Source organism: Equus quagga, chromosome 7 (assembly GCF_021613505.1).
Source record: "Equus quagga isolate Etosha38 chromosome 7, UCLA_HA_Equagga_1.0, whole genome shotgun sequence".
In the NCBI taxonomy this organism is placed as follows: domain Eukaryota; kingdom Metazoa; phylum Chordata; class Mammalia; order Perissodactyla; family Equidae; genus Equus; species Equus quagga.
In genome coordinates, this window is record NC_060273.1 from 17,777,295 (window position 1) to 17,801,874 (window position 24,580).

At 42.0% G+C, this 24,580-nt stretch overlaps 1 protein-coding gene across 1 annotated transcript in view; it reads right to left on the reverse strand.

The window, feature by feature from the left end:
* The window catches only part of USP31 (ubiquitin specific peptidase 31), a 69,664-nt gene that overhangs the window by 44,536 nt on the left and 548 nt on the right, over positions 1–24,580 (reverse strand). Inside the window, exon 2 of the mRNA XM_046666444.1 lies at positions 24,317–24,576. Within this exon, the coding sequence (XP_046522400.1) occupies positions 24,317–24,576 (260 nt within the window). The remainder of the gene's footprint in view (positions 1–24,316; positions 24,577–24,580) is intronic.

A 24,580-nucleotide genomic window follows, 5' to 3' on the forward strand; every position in this document is an offset into this window, starting at 1 on the left:
CCACAGAGGCAGCCCTACCTTTTTGTCTTTTATTCTTCTCAATATACACCAAAACATCAACGGTCGTTAACTTAGAATAGCAAGTTTTAGGTGAATTTTCTTTTTCTTGTTAATACACTTCTGTATTTTTCACATTTTCTAAAATGAATTTGTTGATAACAATAACCAAGTACTTAAGGGTGATCTTATGACAGCACACCCTGGTATTTTGGCCAGGGAACCCAAATCTTATGCAAAGAAAACAGGGCTGGCAAAACAAAAAAAGACACCTTATTTCTAGCTGAGGCTTTGGCCCCTAATCCCAAAGAGTTAGGCTGCACCATGCTGAGAATTTCTTTTTTTCTCTGCTGGACAGATCTAGGGAGCCTTAAACCAGAGTTTTCTGCCTATATTAATATTAAACCTAAGCCCAAACCAATCTTTCGATCTTACCACTGAGGGGAAAAAAGTGACAGCAGGTAGCATCAAAGAAAAACAAGGGAGAGAGAGAGAAGAAGAGAGTTTATGCCTACAGCCACCCACTGGGGCCTTTTTAGGCCACCCTGGCTTGCCAGGTGGGAGGTGAAAGCTTAGTCCTAGGAAGAGAAAAACAGAACAGCAGCATTAGCTTCCTGATCAAGTGGAGGGAAACAAAGGAGAAACATGGGCTTGGCTTATGAACTCAGCACACGCCCTACTCACCAGCACAGGGCCAATCAATGTTCTAAGTGGCACTCCTCTTTGGGATGGAAGTAAAGTAACCTACACATCCTTGGAGGTGGGAAAGGGTGGGAAAGACAAGAAGTGGGGAAGGCATGAGGTCAGGCCTTGAACTACCCCAAGGCCAAACATGCATCTATTTCTTCGATAGTCACTGTGTGTGTGTTCACACACAAACACAGAAAGAAGCAATGTATACATCCTCTTGATCTGAATATATTGGTATTTGATGATAAACAAATCTAAAATGTTTTTGACCAAATGGCCAATTTTATAAAGGGATTCAAAATATTCTGGAAATAATCTTGCTCTGAATCAATATTCTGTTACTGCATTTTCATAACTGAAACATCAATTAGTAGTAACCAAGAGATATTATTCATAAGCAGATAGAGATGCAGCAAGTTTCACTATAAATTATGTATTTATATTGCCATAAACCCAGAGTACTCCCAATAAAATTTTAACTGGCTAAAGATGCTTTCAAGTCATGGGCCTGCTGTAGCACTCTTCACCACACTCAACACTGCGGTCAAGCCAGGCTGACGCCTAAGCCACACACAGGTGTAGTCTCCAAATCAATCCTGGCCTCCGCCAGGTCTTTCAACCCTCACCACAAGACTCAGAGCGCATAAAACCAGCGCAGGGGCAAGCCTCCAGCTCATCCTGGCTCCAGGGTTTCCTAGCAAAGTCCATTTAGAACTTTCCTACCCTAGTGTGGCCTGCCCTAACCCTGACCAATTCTAGTCGGTACAGGCCTTGGTTACTGCCTTGGAATATGAAGGCTAAATGGAAGAGTGTGAATTCAGAGATAACAAAGACAAGTCTGTGAAATCAAAATAGCGTAATTCCCTAAATTATCACAATGTTACTGTCACATAGATACGTTCCCACTTCAAAGAAGAGATGAATGCAAATTAGAACAAGAAAAGGTTATTTTTCCATTTATCAACTTGAAGATTTCTTTTTTGCAACAGTGCGGTATGACAGACATTCTTACACTGCTAATGGCATAATCCTTCTGTAAAATAAAGTAACAATATGATTTAAGAACGTTCATAATAGATAATCACTGACCCAGGAATTTCATTTCTATATATCCTAAAGAAATAATCAAAAAGAGAAGGATTTATGTAAAAAATATGTTCACTGAAACCAGAAACTATCCAAAAATAGGTTAAGTTCCTTCATACAACCATCTGAAGACTTTTTGTGACAAAAATGACTTACAATACAATATGAAATGAAAGTCACATAATGCAAAACTATATACACAGTTGTATCCCAATTATGTTAACACACACACACAAAAGGAAAAATAAAAACAAGAAAGTAACATGCAAAATAACTTCTATCCATCTTCGATTTTCCTTTTTCAACTTTTATGTATTTTCCAAGTTTTCCACAATAATTCAGATATTTTTCTTATCAAAATAGATGTTATCTCATAATGAATTTTAGCAAAAGAAACCAGACACAAAAGAATATACTATATTTAATGCAAATCAAACTACAATGAGAGACCCACTAGGATGGCTATAATAAAAGTCAGACATTAACAAGGGTTGACAAGGATGTAGAGAAACTGGAACCCTCACACACTGCTGGTGGGAATGTAAAATGGTACAGCTGCTGTGGAAAACAGTTGGGCAGTTGCTCAAAAAGTAAATATGGAATTACCATATGACCCAGCAATGTCATTCCTAGGTATATACCCAAGAGAAATGAAAACATATGTCCACACAAAAATTTGTACACATTCATAGCAGCATTATTCATAATAGGTAAAAAATGGTAACAGCCCAAATGTCCATCAACGGGTGAAGAGATGAACAAAACATGGCATATTCATATAATGGAATATTTTTCAGCCATAAAAAAGAATGAAGTATGATGCATAGTACAACATGATGAACCTTGAAAACATCATGCTAAGAGAAAGAAGCTAAATGCAAAAAGCCACATGTTGCATGACTGATTTATATGAAATGTTCAGAACAGGAAAATCTGTAGTAACAGAAAGTAAATGAGTGGAAACCCAGCACTGGGAGGTCAGGGTGCAATGAAGAGTGATTGCTAAAGGGTATGAAGCTTCTTTTGGGGATAATAAAAATGTTCGAAAACTGATTGTGGTGATGGTTGCACAACTGTGTGAATATACTAAAAACCAGTGAACTGTATACCTTAAATGAGTGAATTATTTTATATGGTATCCAAATCATATCTCAATAAAGCTGTTTTTAAAAAGAATATACACTTTATCATTTCATTAATAAAATTCAAAAGGCAAAACTAATCAATGGTGTTGGAAGCCAGGAGAGTGGTTACCCTTGGCGAGGACAGAGAAGGTAGAGTTTGGGAGGGGGTAAAAGATGGAGCTTCTGGAGTGCTGGACATCCCCTTTCTCAGTCTGGGTGATACAGTAGCACTTTAGGATTTAGGATTCAACACGGTGTGCACTAATAATGTATGCATTTTTCCGCTTGTATGCCATACTTCACTAAAAAGTTAAAAAAAAAAAACAGTTGACTACAAAAAGGAAAACACTCAAGTTTCCTAATTTAGCCAGACCCTCAGGCCCTAACTCAGTTTATTTAGTCTTATTTAAAGCTGACTCTAGTTATCTGGTTACTTAACTAGAAGCAAATTAGAAACTGCAAAACACAGGAATGAGGAAGTAGGAGGCAGAGGCTCCCAGGACAAAGCAAGAGAAAACGAAGGAAGGCCCATGAAGGAAGACGGTGGGGAGTGAGAGGGAGTATCACAAACAGCAGAAATAAGAACTCAAACAATAGAGCAATCCAGGACCATTCATTAAGTCCTGCATAGTCCCACTGGCCCCAAGAAACCTCCATCTTACAGAAAAAGAGTGCAATGGATGATGCTCACAAAGAAGACTGTAAATTACCAGACAGAGCCAAGTAGTCCAGATTCTCCTGCTGGGATAGCACGTGTGAAATACACTATCAAGCCATCTATAAAAAAAATAGTTAAAATTTTAAAGACCAATGTTCAAATAAATAATTATCTGGAAAGTAACTTACATAAAAGATTTATTCCCCAAAAGGCCAGATGTACGGGTTGTTATTGCGTGACTCAAAAAGCTCATACAATGCCAACACAGTGACACACAACATATCACATTGAAAAGTACCCTCTTGGGGGACAGATGCCTCAGTGAGTCATCTAGCACTGCTAACACTGCAGATTTTAAGACAACTCCTACAAAAACAGTCTACAACTCAAGGGGTCAAAACTTAAAGGACACATGCACCAAGGGTGAGCTATCAAACAATTAGAGCTGCAAGGCCAGACCCAGAGAAATTCTGAGGCAGGACACACTTCTCTTTAGCACTTAACTACAGTGCCTTTTGCAGGATCCTCCACATCTTCCCACCAAGGTCCCTTTACTATGTCCCAGGCTTGCTCCTGCAGGCTGAGTGGCTGTGTGGGCTGGCTGGCTGGCTGAGTTTTCCTGCTAAAATGTTCCCATCACTCAGGTATAAAGGAACCCATGGTTGTTAAACATCACAGTCCATGTGGTTGATATTATTGCACAGCAATGAAAAGGAAAATAAGGAAAGTGAGACTCAGTGCCCAGCCCAAGATCTCAGCTGCACCAGGATTCTGACTAAATTCAAACTTCATGGGATCACAGACTTTCCAAAGGAAAGGAGCAGAGCTGTAGCTAGCTCCCTCGCCCTCCTCCCAGCACTGAGCCTCTGAGGCTGACGGCCTGAAGCCTGAGAGAGAATCCTAGGAAGCGGGTAGGGGGCAGTTACAACAGTCTAACCAGCTGCCTGACATCAAAACAGAGCCTCAAAGAGGAATGACCAACAGGCCTCCAACCTAACCAGCGCTTCCTCCTGTTGCATATAAGATAAAAAGCTGCCAAGGCTCCTCTTTCTCTCCTGCCTGCAGGGAAATGAGGCTACTCTCCTCTCTCCTTCCTTCCTTCCTGTCACTATTAAAAGCCTGAAATCATTAACTAGTAGTTATTTCTCATGAGTTGTTGCTTTTAAAGGAGTTTCTCTTTTCTTTAGCTCTCCTGGTTTATCATAACTTCCACAGAACAAAGCCTCTAAAATGAGGGCAATCCACCAAGTTGTCACTGCACTGTTCAAAAGGGACTCCTATTTTAGGATAAGATTAAAGCACATTCCAAGTTAACATATCTTTTTAATACTAGGAGCACCTCTGATCAGGAAAGAGGTTCTTACTACTCTTCCTCTCCAGCTGTAGAGAGCGATGGACTTTGAAGAAAAGGCTGCATTTCCTTCCCCACATTTTAAAAACAGCCTTTCTCTGTCCCCATCATTGCTCGAAGCAAAGCAGATACAGAAGTGAGTTCCCTGCTCATTCATTCACTCATGAACAAGCACACACACACAAGGGACAGGACCAATTACTACGTGGAATAAAGAGAATCACAGAATTAAAGGTCTGCAGACATGCCTCTGTCTCCTCATTTGTAAAACAGAAATAATATGTGCATCCACCTTACAATGTCATAAGGAATAAAGGAAATACCCACTGTGCAGGGCATATGGTAAGCACTCATGTTAGCTACAGGTAAAATGGAAGACAGATAAAATTATACACAGTGTGCTACCATTTATCTAAATAAGAGAAAAACACGAACACAAACATTTGATTACATTAAAATAAAAGACTAAATCATAAAATTTAGGGAGAAAGGGAATAGGATGTAGGAATCAGACAGAAACTAGACTTCTTTGAATAGACCTTGTTTTGTAGATAAGACTTCAGACCATATATTTTATTTTTTACCTAATTATGCAATAAAATTAATTTTAAAAAGCAACCCTTCAAAATCAAAAGCAAAAAGAAACAAATAAATCTAACTATGTATCCAGTTGGTAACAAAGCCATACTGATAACGATTCTAAGTGACTTTAAAACATATTAATTTGGGGCCGGCCCAGTCGCACAGCGGTTAAGTTAGCGCACGCGCATTCCGCTTCAGTGGCTCGGGGTTCACCGGTTTGGATCCTGGGTGTGGACCTATGCACGGCTTGGCAACCCATGCTGTGGCAGGCATCCCAGATATAGAGGAAGATGGGCACGGATGTTAGCTCAGGGCCAGTCTTCCTCAGCAAAAAGAGGAGGATTGGTGGCAGATATTAGCTCAGGACTAATCTTCCTCAAAAAAAAAAAAAAAAACCACATTAATTTGAGTATTCGGTTCTAGTATAGGTCCATAGGTCATATCCTATGGACAAGACATGAACCTTTTTCAAATACTCATACTGTTGGTGGTAGTATTGGGATTATTACTCTAAGACTTATGAATGCACTGTGGGATAATACAAATGAGAATTTACACTGGTGTTAAGAATAGGATTTTCAGCATGGGAGATGGAAATACAAACGTACTATCAACGAGGTTAAACTGAAACTCTGAAATCCTGAATGGAATTATCAATATGAATTCATGATTTATTATACCTTAAAAAAAAAAAGTATACATTTCCTAGCTCTGTCTACTTAGAAGACAGGGAAACCACATGTACCTCTAGTGCCCAGACAGTGGTCTCTCAGTACCATTGGGCACCAAAACAAACCAGGGCTCCTTAAAGAAATGACTGAGTCCAGGCAGGAAATGTATAAACTGAGCCTGGAATATCTTAATTTCCTGCATTCTGGTCTGACATCACAGATTACCAGTATCATGTCAAAAGGATTTAGGAGCCAACTTGTCCCAATGGCCAAAATTCTGACAATTTGAGCATTGTGGGGGATGAGAATTGGCCACCCCAAAATGTGTCTCTTTGGCTTATTCTTAAGAACAAAAGACTCTCAAAGAAGCTTTGACCTTCCCCTTAACTGCCTAAAAGAATTTAAAATAGAAGGGCCTGTTCCAGGAAGGAGCTAATACCATAAGATAACTGTAATGTAATGTAAAATGTGTCTCTCAGGTCACACTGTCTGTAGCTGGCCCATATGTATTTGCATCTCCATGTAAATTACCTTCTTCCTCCTTGAAGTCCCAAACCAGTACCCTCAAATGCTCCTTTGTCTTTAGCTGAAAATGGTATTTATGGTGGTGGCTTAGGCCATTCTGGCAAGTTACTCAGTTTTCCTGGGTTTCTCCCATGTATACATGTTATAAAGCTTTGTTTGATTTTCTCCTGTTATCCTGTCTCATGTCAGTTTAATTTGTAGACTAGTCAGAAGGACCTAGAAGGTAGAAGAATTGTCTTCTTCCCCTACAGCATCAATAAGGTTAATAACCGTAAACATCAAATATGCACTTAAATCCATGAGTTCATAGAGCTACCACAAAAAACTCACCACATTTGGAAATCAAGTAATTATTTTGAAAACGGAAAAGAAAGAGGGGAAAAAATCAAGTATTTATCTTGCCTTCTCCAAATTTACTTTGGGGTAAACAAGTGCCAAGGGCAAGAGTCTCTATAGAAGTGTTCCAGCTAATAAGTGAAGAAGGAATGTTGAAATTATAACAGCACCATTTTTCAACACATAATGAACTAATGGATCAAGGAATAACCATCAATGACTGCTAAGACTACGAGAGACAAAAACAGACATTATAGCTTCCTGATGGAAGTTTACAACACCACTCACAAACCGGTTCTACCAAAAAGGGGGGTGGGAACTCAACCCTGAATCTCATTAAGCATCTAATCTAACTACCAATTTACAGGAAATACAGGGACAGAAGAACATTTTAATTCAAGCTACAGGAATACAACTGGCAAAATCAGACCGGGAGGCTCCACAGTCATACTCTTCAAGGTGATCCACAGACAGATGCCCATCTGTGAGCTTTTGTCACCAGTCCATGACAAGATAAGTACAGAAACTGAGAGTGAGCATTTAGAAACACTTAGAGCTAATTAACAGTAATTTTATGTCTACTGAATCTAATAATTTTTTTAATGGACCTGGTTTTATGTATGCCTTTTTTTTTTTTTTTTTGAAGATTTTATTTTTTTCCTTTTTCTCCCCAAAGCCCCCTGGTACATAGTTGTATATTCTTCGTTGTGGGTCCCTCCAGTTGTGGCATGTGGGACGCCGCCTCAGCGTGGCTTGATGAGCAGTGCCATGTCCGCACCCAGGATTCGAACCAACGAAACACTGGGCCGCCTGCAGCGGAGCGCGCGAACTTAACCGCTCAACCACGGGGCCAGCCCCTTATGTATGCCTTTTTTATTTCATTTTTCTGGAAGAGCTTAAATGCCGAGCTAAGAAATTTATACCACATTTTGTAGATAAAAGAAAAAGTAAAGGCAATTTTTGAGAAGAGAAATAATGTAATTATAGGTAAACTTGAAGAAGATTAATCTGGCAGCAGTAAAAACCGTCACTTGGAAGAGAGTTTAGAAATGGCGAAGGGCACCTGCACGACCACAGACCTGAACGAGCACCTCCATTGTCACCACCCACCATTTCTGGAAAACTGACTGTGTGAGAGTTTCCACACTAAACCCTCACTTCCATCTTCTCCTGTAACTTTCCTAACAACCACACAAGCTTGGAGATCTGGCTCTCCTACTGACTAGCACTGAATCCCAATGTCCTAATTTTTAAAATGGAATGACAAAGCCTCTTTCACAGGGCTGTCGTGAAGATTAAATGAAAAAACTGTATATGAACGTACTTTGCAAATGATCTGGCTTCACGTGAATAAGCGGTACTTCATTATTACGATTACTATTGTTTCTTAAATCTCCTGAGAATCAGACAGCTCTACCTTGCTCTTAAATATGAGAAGTCCAAGAGTTAAAGTCAAAGAATTTACGGAGCTGGTGATGAGCTTACAGAGGTTCAAGCAACAAAAGTGTTTCCTGACCAGTCCTACGAAATCTAAAGCGTGAACTGCTGGTTTGTGGACCATGTTTGCTGCCATCCAAGCCCAACAACTGGAGGTAAAAAGCAGCAGATGTTCGGGGACTGGTCAATTCCTCTAGGAACTGCCACAGTCTGCGGCAGAAAACAATGATTTCCAAACAGAGAAAGATCACAATGAAATGAAAGACAAGACAGCTCGATGTGCTCCACTGCAAAAATGTTGTTTGTTAGACACAAAAGGTCATTTGAGGAATAGCCAATGAACAACTAATTAGCAGAGCAAACAAGAATATTTTTGAAGGAAAAAGCCACAGAGGACAGAACTTTAAATTACTCAGTTTTGAATGATTTCTTTTCCACTACTATATATAAAAGGTTTTTTTGTGGAAACCATGAGGTCATTGTTTTCCAGAGTCTTTACTATAGGAAACAGCTGTGGGGAACCACACAAACAAAGAACACTGCCCTTTTTACTAGACCCTCCTTGTGGCGAGTGGATAGATGGGGACAGGAAAAATCCATCACACCACACGCTAATAACAAAACAAAAGTGGCAGAGTCCACTAAAAACATTCAGCCAGACACAGGAAGATGTAAAACAACTAAGCCAGGGCAAGCATCTGTAACTCAGGACAAGCATCTGTATTACTACATCTGTATCAAAGCATCCACATTACTACATCTGTATTGATTTAGAGAGACTTCCATATTTAGACCAGATCAGCTCCCTTCTACATGGGTCACCAAAAACTTAAATGATTCACTTCTGCACAGTGCCTGATACATGACATTCAACAAATGTAACTTACAGAAATAAAGCTTTCCTAGGATTCATGTTCAAATATGATATGACCTGACTAAAACCGAACTTATCCCCCCCACCTCCAGAACGTTTTCCATTCTGTGCTTCCAGTCTTGAGGAGCCCCCATCCCAAGACACCCTGTGTCAATACCTCAAAGTTATTTTCATCTCCTCCTTCTTATGCACCCTTCACACACCCATAAAGCTGTCAATCACTGTCAACTCTGCTTCAAATATACATTTTACATATGTTCAAAACTCAGAGAAAAAGCAGGAGACAAGGAAAAGGAAAGAAACTGAGTCCAGCCCAATCTAGTATGTAGTACGTGCTTCTCCCTTACAATATCACCCAAGACTCTGCTTTAATTTGTCTGCTGATAAAAATATTATTATATAAGGCAGCTCATTTCATTTTCAGACAACTTGCTCAAAAAATTCTGTCTACTGAGGTATGTCACCCCCTTTTCCAATTTCTCCCCCTTCTTCTCATAGCTTAAAGCCCAAGAGCGATCACAGTCCTCGAGCGAGGTCTGACCCACGCCCACAGCAGAAACGGCCCATCAGCAGCACGTCTACGTGGACAGCTGAGGCTGGTCTGCAAGCTGTCTCTGCTCGTGGCATCTTCAGTTCAGATGAACCAACACACTGTGCACCTCCTACAAACCATGCTGAATAAGACAGGCTCACTGCCTTCGTGGGATTACAGTGGAATGGAGGAGCCAGACACAAACAGGTTTAAGAAACAGAATCTTCTTGCCTTTGAGAGGAAATTTTTCTACACTTTTGACAGTCATATAACACCAGGATTATCTGATCCTTGGAAGAATGTATGAGTAAATCCATCCAATTCCGTTATCTTTTGGGAGAACAGGCAGTTCTTTTAATAACTCTTTCTATTTCTTCCTCAGTTATCAGTCAATTCAGGCTTTCTTACTATAACATTGTTATTAGTTTACATTTTGTTGAAAGTTACCGATTTTATAGGTGACAGGCAGTCATTCAGCAAAGATGGTTATTTGTCCCAAATTAATGTAGATATTTAACACTAAAATTCACACAGGGTTACTTTATTTTTTGAAACCTAACAAAATGATTCTAAAATGTGTCTGGAGAACTTTTAAAGAATAGCAAGATAGCTCACCTATTACCCAATGTACTAAGAACTTTTCTGCACTGGTTTTAATCGAGTTAATATTGCAAATATAAATGTTTCACAGTGGGGGAAAAAATAACATGAAAAGAAGCATAAGCAACAATAATGCCATGTGATACCAATAAAAGTACTGATGAAAGAGAATACAAAACTCAGAAACAGAACATAAAATTCTAAATATGGAGGAGCCTTCTGCAAACTAGCAGGGTGATGATAAGGTTGGGGTGACTATCAGTTAATTTGCTCGGCACTGATGACATGCCAGGCCAAGTTTTTCTCTTATTTGTTTTTAAAATAACCAAATGAGGTAGATATACTCTTATCCCCATTTTACAAATGATGGAACTAAGCCCAGAGAGTTAAGTGCCCAAGGCCCCAGGGCTAAAGTGATGCAGCCAGGATCTGAACACAGGCAGTCTGGCTCCCCAGCTCAGGACTTCAGCCACTCCCTACACTATACAAGACGGGGAATCTCAAACCTTAAAATCAATCCCCACTTTACACATGCACCAAAGTAAACTCCAAACTACTGAAGAGATAAATATTTTAGAACCTAATAGGAAAAAACTAACAAAAAATAAAATAGAAACATTATCCTATATGCAAGAATAACTTTTTCAGCTATATGGTAACAAAACTAATAAGAGAAAGGGACAGGTTCAAAAATATAAATTAAAACCTTCTATAACACACAAAAGTAACAAAACTAAAAGAGTAAGAGACTGAGGGAAATAGCTACATCAAATGTATCAAAGGCTTAATGAAGTTGTTACCTTACACACATCTACATCTATAATAGCACCTATAAAGAGCTATTACAAAGTTTTGAAAAAAGGAAAGGAGATTCAAAATCCTAATAAACACCCTGACCAAGTGGGATTTATTCCTGGAATGAAAGGAGGTTCAACGTAGGAAAATGAATCAATGTAATATGCCACATTAATAGAATGAAGGAAAAATATCACATCATCTCAATTGATGCAAAAAAAATTTGACAAAACTGAACACTCTTTCATGATAAAAACACTAAACAAACCAGGCACAGAGGGAAACTTCCTCAATAAGATAGAGGCCATATCTGAAAAGCCCACAGCTAACATCATATTCAATGGTGAAAGACTGAAAACTTTCCCTTAAGATCAAGAAACAAGACAAGGATGCCCATTTTCAACATTTATATTCAACAGAGTATTGCAAGTTCTGGCCAGAGCAACTAGGGCAAGAAAAAGAAATAAAAGGTATCCTAATTGGAAAGGGAGATGTAAAATTATCCCTGTTCACAGAAGACATGATCTTATATGTAGAAAACCCTAAAGAGCCACAAAAAACTGTTAAGGGAGCTAATAAATGAAATCAGCAAAGTGCAGGATACCATATTAATACACAAAAATCAGTTGCATTTCTATACACTACTACTGAGCAATCCAAAATAAATATACATTAAGAAAACAACTCCACTCACAAAAGCATCAAAGAAGAATAAAATATTCAGGAATAAATTTAACCAAGGAGGTGAAAAACTTGTATGCTGAAAATTACAAAACTTAAGTGAAAGAAATTAAAGAAAACATAAATAAATGTACAGATATCCCATGTTCATGGGTTGGAAGACTTAATATTGTTAAGATAACAATACCACCCAAAGCAATATACAGATTCAGTGCAACTCCTAGGAAAATCTTAACAGCATTTTTTTTGCAGAAATAGAAAAGCCTATTCTAAAACTCATGGAATCTCCAGGGACTCCAAAGCCAAAAAAATCTTAAAAAACAAGAACAAAGTTGGAGGACTCAAACTTGCTGATTTCAAAACTTGATACACAGCTAGAGTAATCATCATTGTGTGGTACTGAAATAAAGACAGACATACAGACCAATGGAGTAGAACAAAGAGCCCAGAAATAAATCCTCACATATATTGTCAACTGATGTTTGACAAGGGCACTGAGACCATTCAATGAGGAAAGAACAGTAGTCTCAATAATGGTGCTGGAAAAAACTAGATATCCATGTGCAAAAGAATGAAGTAACTTTACACTATAGACAAAAATTAATTCAAAATGAATCCAAGAGCTAAACATAAGAGCTAAAATCATAAAATTCTTAGTAGAAAACATAGAGGGAAAACTTCATGACATTGGACTTGGCAATGACTTCTTAGATATGACACCAAAAGCAAAGGCAACACACACAAAAAAACAGATAAACCGGACTTCATCAAAATTGAAAACTTTGTACATCAAAGAACAGTATGAAGAGAGTGAAATGACAACACACAGAATGGGAGAAAATATTTGCTAATCACATATCTGATATGGGAGTAATATCCAGAATACATAAAGAACTCCTACAACTCAACATCAACATGAAAAAATCCAATTCATAAATGGGGAAAGTACTTGGATAGACATTTCTCCAAACAAGATACAAACAGCCAGCCAATAAGCACTTGAAAAGATGGCCCAAGTCTAATGATCATTAGTCATTAGAAAAACGCAAATTAAAACCACAATGAAATACTTCACACACTAGGATGGCTATTATCAAAAAGAAAAAGGAAAATAACAAGTGTTCACAAGGATGTGGAGAAACTGGAACCCCTGAGCATTGCTGGTGGGAATGTAAAATGGTGAAGCCACTGTGGAAAACAGTTTGACAGTTTCTCAGAAAGTTAAACATAGAATTACCACAATCCAAAAAAACTGAAAACAGGGACTCAAATACTTGTACACCTATGTTCACAGCATCATTATTCACAATAGCCAAAGAGCAGAAACAACCCAGGTGTCCATCAACAGATGAATGGATAAACAAAATGTGGTAGATACATATATAGGAATATTATTCACCCATAAAAAGAAATGGAATTCTGCTACTTGCTACAACACAGATGACTCTTGAAAACATTATGTTAAGTGAAAAAAGCCAGACACAAAAGGATTTTGTGTATTGTTCTGTATAATTCTAGGTATATGGGGTACCTAGAATAGGCAAATTCATAGAGACAGAAAGTAGAACAGAGGTTACCAGTGTCCAGAGGGGACTTACTGCTTAATTCACAGAATTCCTGTTTGGGATGATGAAAAAGTTCTGGAAATGGATAGTGGTTGATGGTTCCACAATACTGTGACTGTATTAATGCCACTGAGTTGTACTTAAAAGTAGTTAAAATGATAAATTTTATGTTATGTGTATTTAACCACAAAAAAAAAAAATTGGGGAAAAAAGCCAATAGACAAATGTGCAAAGAATGAATATAAATTGATGATAAATTAAAATTATACAAGCCAACTCACTCTACAAATGGTTTTTCAGCATCCAACACGCACCATTCACTGGGCTGGGTGAAGTTTATGATCAAACTAGAGGCACTGTAATTTTTTTAATTTCTTGTTTTTGAAGAGTAATATTACAACACATATAAGAAGTCAAAAAGATATCCAAGAGCTGGCCCAGCGGCACAGCAGTTAAGTCCATTCAGTGGCCCGGGGTTCACCAGTTCAGATCCTGGGTATGGACCTACACATCCCTTACGAAGCCATGCTGTGGTAGGCATCCCACATATAAAATAGAGGTAGATGGGCACAGATGTTAGCTCAGGGCCAATCTTCCTCAGCAAAAAGAGGAGGATCGGCGGCAGATGTTAGCTCAGAGCTAATCTTCCCCAAAAAATTTTTAAAAAACTAAAATTAAAAAAAATATATGTTCATAGGCTTTTGATGTTCTGAGGACATGTCTGGAAATTTATGCTAAATAAATAACATGGCAAAACACAAGGCTATACACATGATTCATGTTCATTCTAGTAAAAAAGAGTTGGGGGGAAACGCCCAATAACAAAGGACTGGATGAGTAAATGATCACTTAGCAACATGAAACCATAAATATCATTAAACATTAAACTGTATTATGAGTACTACTTAGACACATGGAAAAATATTTTATAAGTTGCATGAAAAGAATCATGATCCAATGGTCTGGCCAGGAGGATAGCAACTGTGTAGATTACGCATGCACGTGGACAAGTACAAAAATGTACACTGACGGCACTCTAAGGCAATGTGCTCAGCAGGGTGAGTGCAGGAACGTTATCATCACACTGCCCTGGGATCAAGCTGAAGCTCTGCCCCTGCAAATGTATAAAGAACCACACTAGAGCAAATCAAAACAACAGATTTAGTGCTGGTTTATGTTGCTGGCTGGAAAGCTATATTTAAAACCTCAGAATGGTGGTTTCATAAATCCTTCAAGACAGAGTCCACGTACCACCTCTTCAGTGCCCCCACAACCATCCCATTCCTCCCTCAGGTGATCTCCCTGTTGGATTTGCACAGCACTTTTGCGCTATCTCCATCACACCACTCATCCTGCCCACTGCAATTGTTTCTTGACCCGCCTCTCTTCCCTTCTAGACCCTGAATTCCTTCAGGGAACGGACCATCTCCCTCATCTTCATATTCCCTGGACCTTTCAACAGAGGACCAGTGCGGGAAATGTGCTCAACAAGTCAGTGGACTTAATAAATCATGTCTACCAAATACCAACCTGAATCTGAGGATAAACTGACATTTCTGCAGCTCTGCACTGTATTCAGGGCTGAGAGCAAGCAGTCAAACCGTAGAGCAGGCAGGCAGGTTTCACGACTCTGCCTTCCTGGTCTTCCACCCACCTGTGACTGCCCCTTCAACAAATCCTCTCCTTCCTCCCAACCTCTTATTTTTAGTTTTCCCCCAGGGCCTGGCCTCTGGCCTCTGACTTTGAGACACTCAATGCCCCAGGCTTCCATCATGACCTCTATGCAGCTGAATCCAAGCCTATGCAGCTGGTCCTAAATCGCACCATATTTCCAACTGTCTATTAGGAACCCCCTTCTTAGGTTAGATATCCCATGACCCCCAACCCCACATGTTCAAATTAAATGCATGATCTCTGCCCCATATGCTCCACAAACCACTCTGCCCTTCCAAATGCTCCATTTCCATCAGATATCCATCCCCATTACTTTCTCCATCACCCAGGTCTGAAACCTCAGTTTCCCTTTACCACTCCATCTCTTGGAGTCTCCTTAATAATGTCAGCATGTCTTCCAAAATGTCTCTTGGACTCACCCTTTCCTCCTCCTCTTCCTCACTTCATACCTGTGATTGTCCTCTCCCTGCATTTACTTTCTCCTCTGTCTGATTCATTTTTGCTCACCATCAGACCTGTTTTTCTAAAACATCTTTTTCATCAAATCAGTGTCTGCACAGCTCAAGAAGCCGCAATTGAGGCACTACTGATTGCAGCCTCAAGGCTAAACCGTTGTGACAGACTTTCAAGGCCACCCACAATTTGCCCCCTCTCATCTCTTCAGCCATCTACATTTATTTCCCCTTCTGTCCACATCAGTGGTTTCAAGCGGGGCAACTTTGCCCCCCGGGACATTTGGCAATGTCTGGAGACATTTTTGATTGTCAGACCGGGGTGGGAGAAGGGGACTCTACCAGCATCCAGCAGAGACAGGTCAGGAACCCTGCTAAACAGCCACAAGACAGGGACAGCCCCTCACTTCAAAGAATTATCCGGTCAATAATGCCAAACATGTCACCAGTGCCAAGGCTGAGAAAACTGCTCCAAACCAAGCCTCCTTGTCCCTAGACCATGTGCCATCTCTACGCCTTTGCCCAGAATTTCCCCAACAACCTGGAATGTCATCTCTCTTCTCCTTAACTATCCAAGCCTTCAAATCCCATTCTAAGCCAGATCCCATGGCTTTAAACCCATCTACAGGCTGATGACTCCCAAATCTTTCTCTCCAGAGAGCCCGTCTCAATCATCTGAACTCCAGACTCCATTATCCAGCTGCCCACCAGACATCTCGTGAGTGTCCTAATTAATCTAAAAATGAACTCCTGATCCCCCCAAAACTGCTGCTCCTCAAGTAACGCTGCTCCTGAATCAATCCATTAGCAAACCCTGTGCGGGCTACCTCCAGATAAATCTCAAACCCATCCACTTCTCCATCTCCGTCCACCACTTTTACCTGGTCTATCACAAAACCCTCCCAACTGGTCTGCCCACTTCCCTTCTATTCACTACTCAGCACTGCGGGATCATCCACGTTTTAATGAGATCCTGCCAGAACTCTGCTTAAAACCTGCAACAGCACCCCACTGCTCTTAGAATCAAATGTAAACCCCTTACCTTGGCCATGAGGCCCTATAGGACCCAGCCTCTGCCTATCTCTTCCCCAGCCTCGTCTATCCCACTCTCCTCCTGGCTCTCTAAGCTGCGAACAAGGCCAATCCGACTTTCAAATGCAGCCCCTTCCCACTGCAGGGCCTTTTGCAACCTTTCATTCCCCCTGCCTGGCCACATCCATTATTCTCTCTCATACCTTTTCTCTTTTCCTCCCTAGCTCTTATAACTTTAAATTTCATATTTATTAGTGTGTATTTGTTCATATCTGCCTCCCCTATGACAATAAAAAATTTCCAGGAAGGAAGGGACCACATGGCCTTGTACCAATTTTTCACCATTACCATACCGTTTGGTTTACCACTGTACCCAAGGACCAGCACAGCACTGGCATGGAGTCAAGCGCTCAATAAAGTAGTAGCAGCTTAACTGCTGGCAATGAAAGCATCTTCTACTGACACTTCAGCTCACCACATCTCACCCTTCTCTGAACTTTCCTAGTCAGGACAGTTTAAAACAGCCTCCCTACAAGTAGGGAAGTTCTCTGAGGGCAAGAACCTTTCCTATAATCTTTGAATTTAATCCTCTATTTCCAACCCCTCCCCTCACCTCGTCCCTTTACACACAATAATTGCTCAGTAAAAGTGGTTTAAGACAGCAAACACGGAGTTCCATAACTGTCCCATGTATTTTTATTCCCCAACTAGTCCTCTTGGAAATTTTCTTATGCTTTCTGATGATTCCCCTTTACCACCTGAGAAGCTCCATACATCAGCTGGACACTTTCAAACAACATTCATTTGTTGAAAAGAGTGGAGAAAAGGCGAACCTAGAGGAAACAACACTGATCTACGTGAAAGAAAATAACTGTAAGTTTGAAAAACGAAGAACAGGGCCATCAAAGAGCATGTCAGGAGGCTAGACCCTGGCACGCACCACGGATCGGTCAGAGGATCTTGTCCTGTACCACCTTTTGCTGGGCAATCTGTGAGGTGTATCCACATTTTAAATGCACATCCCCTTTGACTCAGCAATGCCACTTCTAAGACTCATCCTTGAGAAAAGGAGACTTGATGTATGCTGAAGGATTGGCTATGATGGTTAAAACCTTTATACAACCTAAACATCAGTGGGTTTCGATATAACTGTTAAAAAGAATGAGGTAGCCTTGGATGTATCAACAAGAAACAACCAAAGCTATGCTACCCGTGATATATTTTCAAGTCCAGGGTAGGGGAAAGGAGGAACTCAAGTTACAGAACTATATGGAGAGTATGAGTCCATCAATGTAAAAGATGTATACATGTTTATACATGCATTTAAATAGCTCAAAGGATTCCTTTTTAAGGGAGATTCCCAGAAGTGCCTACGTCTGAGGAGCAGCAGCACATACATAAAGCTAGCTGCAGTTGACCTTACTTTCACCATGATTACACCACAATCTTAGAGGGAAAAAATGCTACACGTTTCAGCACGTCCACCCTGCCTGTTTATGTTTTATGTTGAGACCTGTCGTTTCAGTGGTTGTACTAAGGCCACCACAGATGCAGAACTCAGTGTGCGCCTCCACAACGCAGGGGTGACAAGCAGTGCAAGTCGGAACTCTGGTTCTGTCCTTCGGCCTCTAGCCATCAGGTGACCCTCAGTTCCCTCACCCAGAAAGGCTAGGGACTACTCACCTCTCACCCAAGTCTCCCTCCAAGCCTACAATTTGACGATTCCACCACCTCCTTTCTCCTCCAGAGATCTAGAGCTTCACTAAAACAAAAGTGACAGCATTTGACAGACGAGGAAACTGACCAGGAAGAGACGTACTTTCTATTTCATACTCCATCAGAAATCTAAACGGGACCTACACAATTTCATTTTCCGCAGCATGAAATCAGAGCTCCCAGCCTGAGCCCAGGAGAAAGGTGTGAGATGGAGCCAGTGAAAGCCTGACTGTAGCTTGCCATGAGTCTGCCACTACTCATTTATACACGTTTATTCCCTTTGTAACCTGAGAACTCTCACTAATAAATAAGCATCACCACGCACCAAAGTTCAAGGAAAAAAATATGGGAGAGAAAATTCTATTCATCAATTACTTTTAGCTTCACTGCAAATTTGGAAGAAGTCTCCACAGTTCTTTTATCAGAAGATCACTCTGTTCTAGTTGTTCTTTGGGAGGAAGGTTTGAAAACTACTGCTATGAAACTTATCTTTGTTACTTGAAAGATGACCATTCGTCTTTTACTTACTGCAAAAGGCCACTGAGTACCAGACATCACAGAGCAGCTGTAAGAATCTGGAGCACCCAGGCTAGCATCCTATTAAAGTTAAGATAACAAGCTGATTCTCTCTTAAACAGCACATTTAGTATTCAGATTCCAAAGTGCTTTACTTACTCACATTGTTTTATTAAGTGATCCAGGGGCCAGCCTGGTGGTGTAGTGGTTAAGTTCTCATGCTCTGCTCCAGTGGCCCAAGGTTCACAGGTTCAGATCCTGGGCACAGACCTACATACCGCTCATCAAGCCATGCCATGGCAGCATCCCATGTACAAAATAGAGGGAAGACTGGTAACAGATGTTAGCTGAGGGCCAATCTTCCTCACCAAAAAAAAAAAGAGAGAGAGAGAGAGAGAGAGAGAAAGAAAGAAAAAGAAAGTGATCCAAGTGGCCAGGCCAGTGGTGTAATGGTTAAGTTCGCACGTTCTACTTCAGCAGCCAGGGGTTTGAAGGTTCAGATTCCAGGCGTGGACCTAGCAGCATTTGTTAAGCCATGCTGTGGCAGCATCCCACATAAAATAGAGGAACACTGGCACAGATGTTACCTCAGCAGCCATCTTCCTCAAGCAAAAACGACAAAGATTGGCAACAGAAGTTAGCTCAAGGCCAATCTTCCTCACAAAAAAGAAAGAAAGAAAGTGATCCAAGGATCCTGCCAGTGAAGTCCAAATTTTACTGAAGTGCTGCTGCAAACACATCCACACAGAAAGAAGAAAAAGCAGCAAGGTAACCATTCCAAAGGCTGGGAAGCAAGGGAAACTTGTGCTAGGGAGGCTCAAAACATTCCTCCAACAGTTTCTCAACCTCAGCCCTACTGACGTGGTGGGCTAGAAAATCCTGTATTGAGGGGGCCGTCTGCACACTGTCACAAACAGCCCCATCCCTGGACTCTCCCCCCTAGATGCCAGTAGCACCCTCACCCCAGCTGTGACAACCAAAGTATGTCTCCAGATTTCACCAAATGTCCCCAGGAGTGAGAGGCTGGGAGAAGGCAGAAGCATCTGGTTGGGAGCCACTGCTCTGAGAGCAGGAGAAAAATATCTGCCTAAAAAAGAAAAACTATATAGGTGGCAGCTAGAGAAGTTTCCTAAAGCACACCAGGGTTGGTCCAGTCGACCCATTTCACTCTGGGAAATGAAAATCCAACCTTAACAACTATTTAGCTCATCCAAAACCAAAACTCCATTACAGGCAAGCTCCTTAAGCTCCAATCAATGTGGTCAGAAAGCAAGAAAGAATTCTAATTGAAAAACTTACAAAGAAAACCATTAGTAACTTATGGAAGCTTAAGAGATAAAAGCACATTCAAAGACATGCCGAGTGCTTTTCAAGACCTCAAGGCAAACTATCTCATGATGGCAAATGCTTTCTCTCCTCTGCCAACTCCAATCACCTGGTACGGCTGCCCTGCCCGGAGCCCAGAACTGAGCAGGATCCTGAGGCGGAATGTGAGCTCAAGAGAAGAGTATCTGCCTCAAATATCGATGTCTGCCACCAAAAGGCGAGGGGTTGTGGTGAAGAGTATGCCTCGCATCCACCTTCTTGGGGTTCGACTTTTTCTTTTCTTCTCTTGCCCAAAGCCCCCCAGCACATAGCTGTATATTCTAGCTGGAGGTCCTTCTAGTTGTGGCATGTGGGACACCGCCTCAGCATGGCCTGACGAGCAGGGCTAGGTCCGCGCCCAGGATCCGAACTGGGGAAACCCCGGGCCACCGAAGCAGAGTGCGTGAACTTAACCAATCAGGCACAGGGCAGGCCCCCTCAACTTTATGCTCAAAATAATACCCATCAAGTCTGGCTGTAAGAAAACATCATGGAAAAAAAAGGAATCCTCCACAGTGCCAAGAGGCTTACCTAACTGCAGGGGGAGTGGATCTGACCCTACTACTCTCCTGCTTGAAAACTGGATCTGGATTCTCCGCTTTCAGAGGATAAAGTCCAAACCAGCACAGCCTACAAAGCCCTTCAGAACCCGTTTACAACACACTTCTCCCAGACTTTCTGCATCCCCATCGCTCTCCACGGCGTAACCAGCCACCAAATGTCTCACTGTTCCCCCAAAACCACATGCCCTTTCATGCCCCCTCACCGCTTCTCTGCCCAGCAAATTTCTATTCATCCATCAGAACACCGCTCTGTGATGCATTACTTGTTCCCTGGAGCCTGCCGGCCAAAGTATGGTCCTTGGCCCAGCAGCATCAGCATCACCAGGGAGCTTATGAGAAATACAGAATCTCAGGCCCCACCCAGCTCCACCAGATGCAAATTTGCTTCCTAACAAGATGCCCAGGAGAAGTATGTGCACATTAAAGTGTGAGAAGCGATGTCTTGGGGGATTTACCAGGTCCCACTAGACTCAGTTCTTCACAGGCAGGTACAGGGTCTTCCCCAAACGAGAGTGCCTGGCACATGGCAGGTGAGGCACTTTGGCAGGCTGCCGAGGGGGCAAACTCCTCCTTTACTCCTCTCTTCTATTAAGGCAGGAAAACCCAAATATTCACCTTCCAGCCTCCAATGTAGCCACAGGTGGCCAACCAACACGATTATAGTCAACGAAATGTCAGCAGAAGCCTGCTGAGGGGACTTCTGGAAGAACTTTTATTGCCCTAATGACTTCATACCTTCACAAACATCAGGGACCAAAAGCCAATAACAGCTAAGGACAACAGGGTGGAAACACAGAAATGGTCTGGGTCCTTGTTGGGCCCATCGAGGCAGTGTACCACCTTAGAATCACCTACCTCCAGACTTACTGTGTGAGCTAATTCAACATCTCTATTGCTTCAGGCATCATCATTAGAGCTTCCTCTTTTTTGCGCTGAATGCATCCCTAACTGACTGAGTAAACCCTCAATAAATGGGAAGGAAGGAATGAATGCAAGGTGAAATCTACTAAAGGTTGAGATTACGTTTTTTAAAAATAGGGCCTCTAAGAATCTGTTCAACTTTGCCAAAGCATGCCTATAAATCAGCCTCTGCATTTGTAGAATTATTGACCCATTTCTGTTCACAGCTTTTTCATGGATAAGAAAATGAACATAACCTCTTAAAAAGCAATGGAAATGTTCACATACAAAAATGCTGTAGAAATTGATTTTCACATTTTGGAAAAGAGTAGAAAACCAACCTTGACACAGTAGCTCTGACCTTGAAAAGTTTGCAATTGCTGCGGCTACTTACAGGAAACTACAAGCAAAGAGAAAAAAGAAAGGCTTATAGTAACTGGTTGGTTGCCATTCTCTCCTATTCCTTATTTTGAGATCTCCGACACGGATCTCACTTTTTTCCAGTCCCTATCCCAGTCAAGTATTGCCATTCAAACTTCCCAGATCAAACAGCAAACATTTTTTCTCTTTGAGAAAAACAGGGCAGAACAACATAAATATAAATAAAACATAAGTAAACTGTATTAAAAGAGGAGGGGCACACCCCTTTTGTTGTTGTTCCTCAGCAAGAAAGTAGGCCACTTGAGTGGCCGGGGGCTCCCTGGTTCAGATCCTGGGCATGGACCTATGCACTGCTTATCAAGCCATGCTGTGGAAGGCGTCTCACATATAAAGTAGAAGAGGATGGGCACAGATGTTAGCTCAGGGCCAATCTTCCTCAGCAAAAAGAAGAAGATTGGTGGCAGATGTTAGCTCAGGGTGAATCTTCCTCAAAAAAAGAAAGTACGTCCTCTACCAAGTGCTGACTCCTCAGAAAGATTACCATTTTAATCAAATCATTTGCTTTTACTTAAACAAAATTATTTTAGAAAGAAGCTTCATAGCACCAATGGAAAGCCAGTACCAGTTGCCATAAATAGAAGACAAATGTAAAAACAAACCCAATGAAAACAGAACCTTATTAAATTCTAGCTCCTGTTGCCTACTAAAGCCTCTAACTTGAAGCTTGTTCTCCCTTGTTTAAAAACAAAGGTGGGGGAGTGAGCAAGAGGTGGTAAAGATGGGCTGCAACCACGCTGAGACTTTCTCTTGGGCATGATCAGGACAGAAAGAGAGGAGAAAAGGAATTCACTTGCTCACTGTGCGATTTCATTCTATTTAATTTCATTTTATTTATATCCACTTCCTACCTAAAAGTAGCCCTCATACAATCTCAAACCATCTTCCCCTTCTGCTTAGATAAGAGCCCACTTCTTTAGTGCAGCCTAAATGGTCCGACACCATCTGGCCCCAGCCCACACTCTGCTCTCAGCCACTCACTACAAGGACCCAAGGGCCGTACCCAGCCCACTGCCTGCTTTTGTATGGCCCGTGGGCTAAGAATGGTTTGCAGAGATGAATACTTGTCACCAATTTGATGACAGGAAACACTAATTTTGAACTCCAATTAAGCTAAACGTAACCCTCTTCAAAACAAGAAGCCCATTCTCATTAGTAGACCTGCATTACGAAACACTGGACTCAATTATTTTATTTTTATTTTAGTCAATAGAATATTTGTGGAAATTTGCTTTTTCTTGTCATATGAGTACCTACATAACATCCTCGATTTTGCATCTTGATGGGCAAAGCCTGAACTATTTCCCATGCGGCCCTTTACAGAGTCTGCCCTTCCCAGAGCCACATGGCTCCCAGGGCACCAGCTCACTCCCACCAAAGGACTTCCACTGTCCTGACCTCCTCAAGGCTGCCTCTCTCTGGGGTTACTCAAGTCTCAGTTCTAACACCACCTCCTCCAAGAGGTCACCCTAACCTCCCCCTCCCCATTTAAAGCAGCCTGCTGGTACGTCAATTCACATCGCTCGCTGGGTTTTCCTTTCTCCAAACCACTATTTGCTATTAGCTCCTTAACCTATTAAAGTTTACCATAAAAATAGTCATGGCAGCAAATATTCATGGTACTATGCACAACGGAAGCAGCTTACATACTAGTTTGAATCCTATGAAAGTGCCAATCCGGAAGGCTTAGTGTCGAAAATGGGTAATTTCAAAGGGTTCAACCACACATATCAAGTTTGCAGCTCACGACCACCTTAGGAGGTCGATACCAGAGGAGAGGAAACGGTGGCACAGAGAGGTTGTGTACCTTGCACGAGGTCACACTGCTACTAAGTGGCAAAACCAGGATTTGAACCCAGGCTCAACACTCCCACCCGCAAGAACGCAAGTTCCAGGAAGACTGTGGGTCTCGTCCACGGTCAGAGCCCTCCCTCCCCAGCGCCCCTCGCAGGGCCTGGCACGCGGTAAGCCCTTAACAGATACACGACGGATGGAGGGCTGGGTGAGTGAATGAATGAATAAATGAATGAATGACTCTCCCCGACAGACCGCGGGATCCTCCCAGGCTGGGGGCCCGCACCCCTTCGGACAACCGCGGGCCGGGAGGAAGGGCGGGAAGACGACGGGGCAGGCGGGGCCGGGGGTCGCGGGCTCACCTTGAAGTCGCGGCTGTGCTGCGGGGTGTACTCCAGGGTCCAGAGGGCCCGCACCAGGTGCGCCAGCTGCTCGGTGACCTCGCCGGGGCCCTGCGCGCCGCGGCCGGCCGGAGGCTCGGGCTCGGGCTCGGGCTCGGGCGGGGGCTCGGGCCGGGCCGCGCGGTACTGGCCGAGCGCCAGGTACTCGGCGAAGAGCTCGGTGTTGCTGAGGCACTGCAGCGTGGCGTTCATGAAGCACGTGTTGCCGTGGTTCCGGAGCCCCGC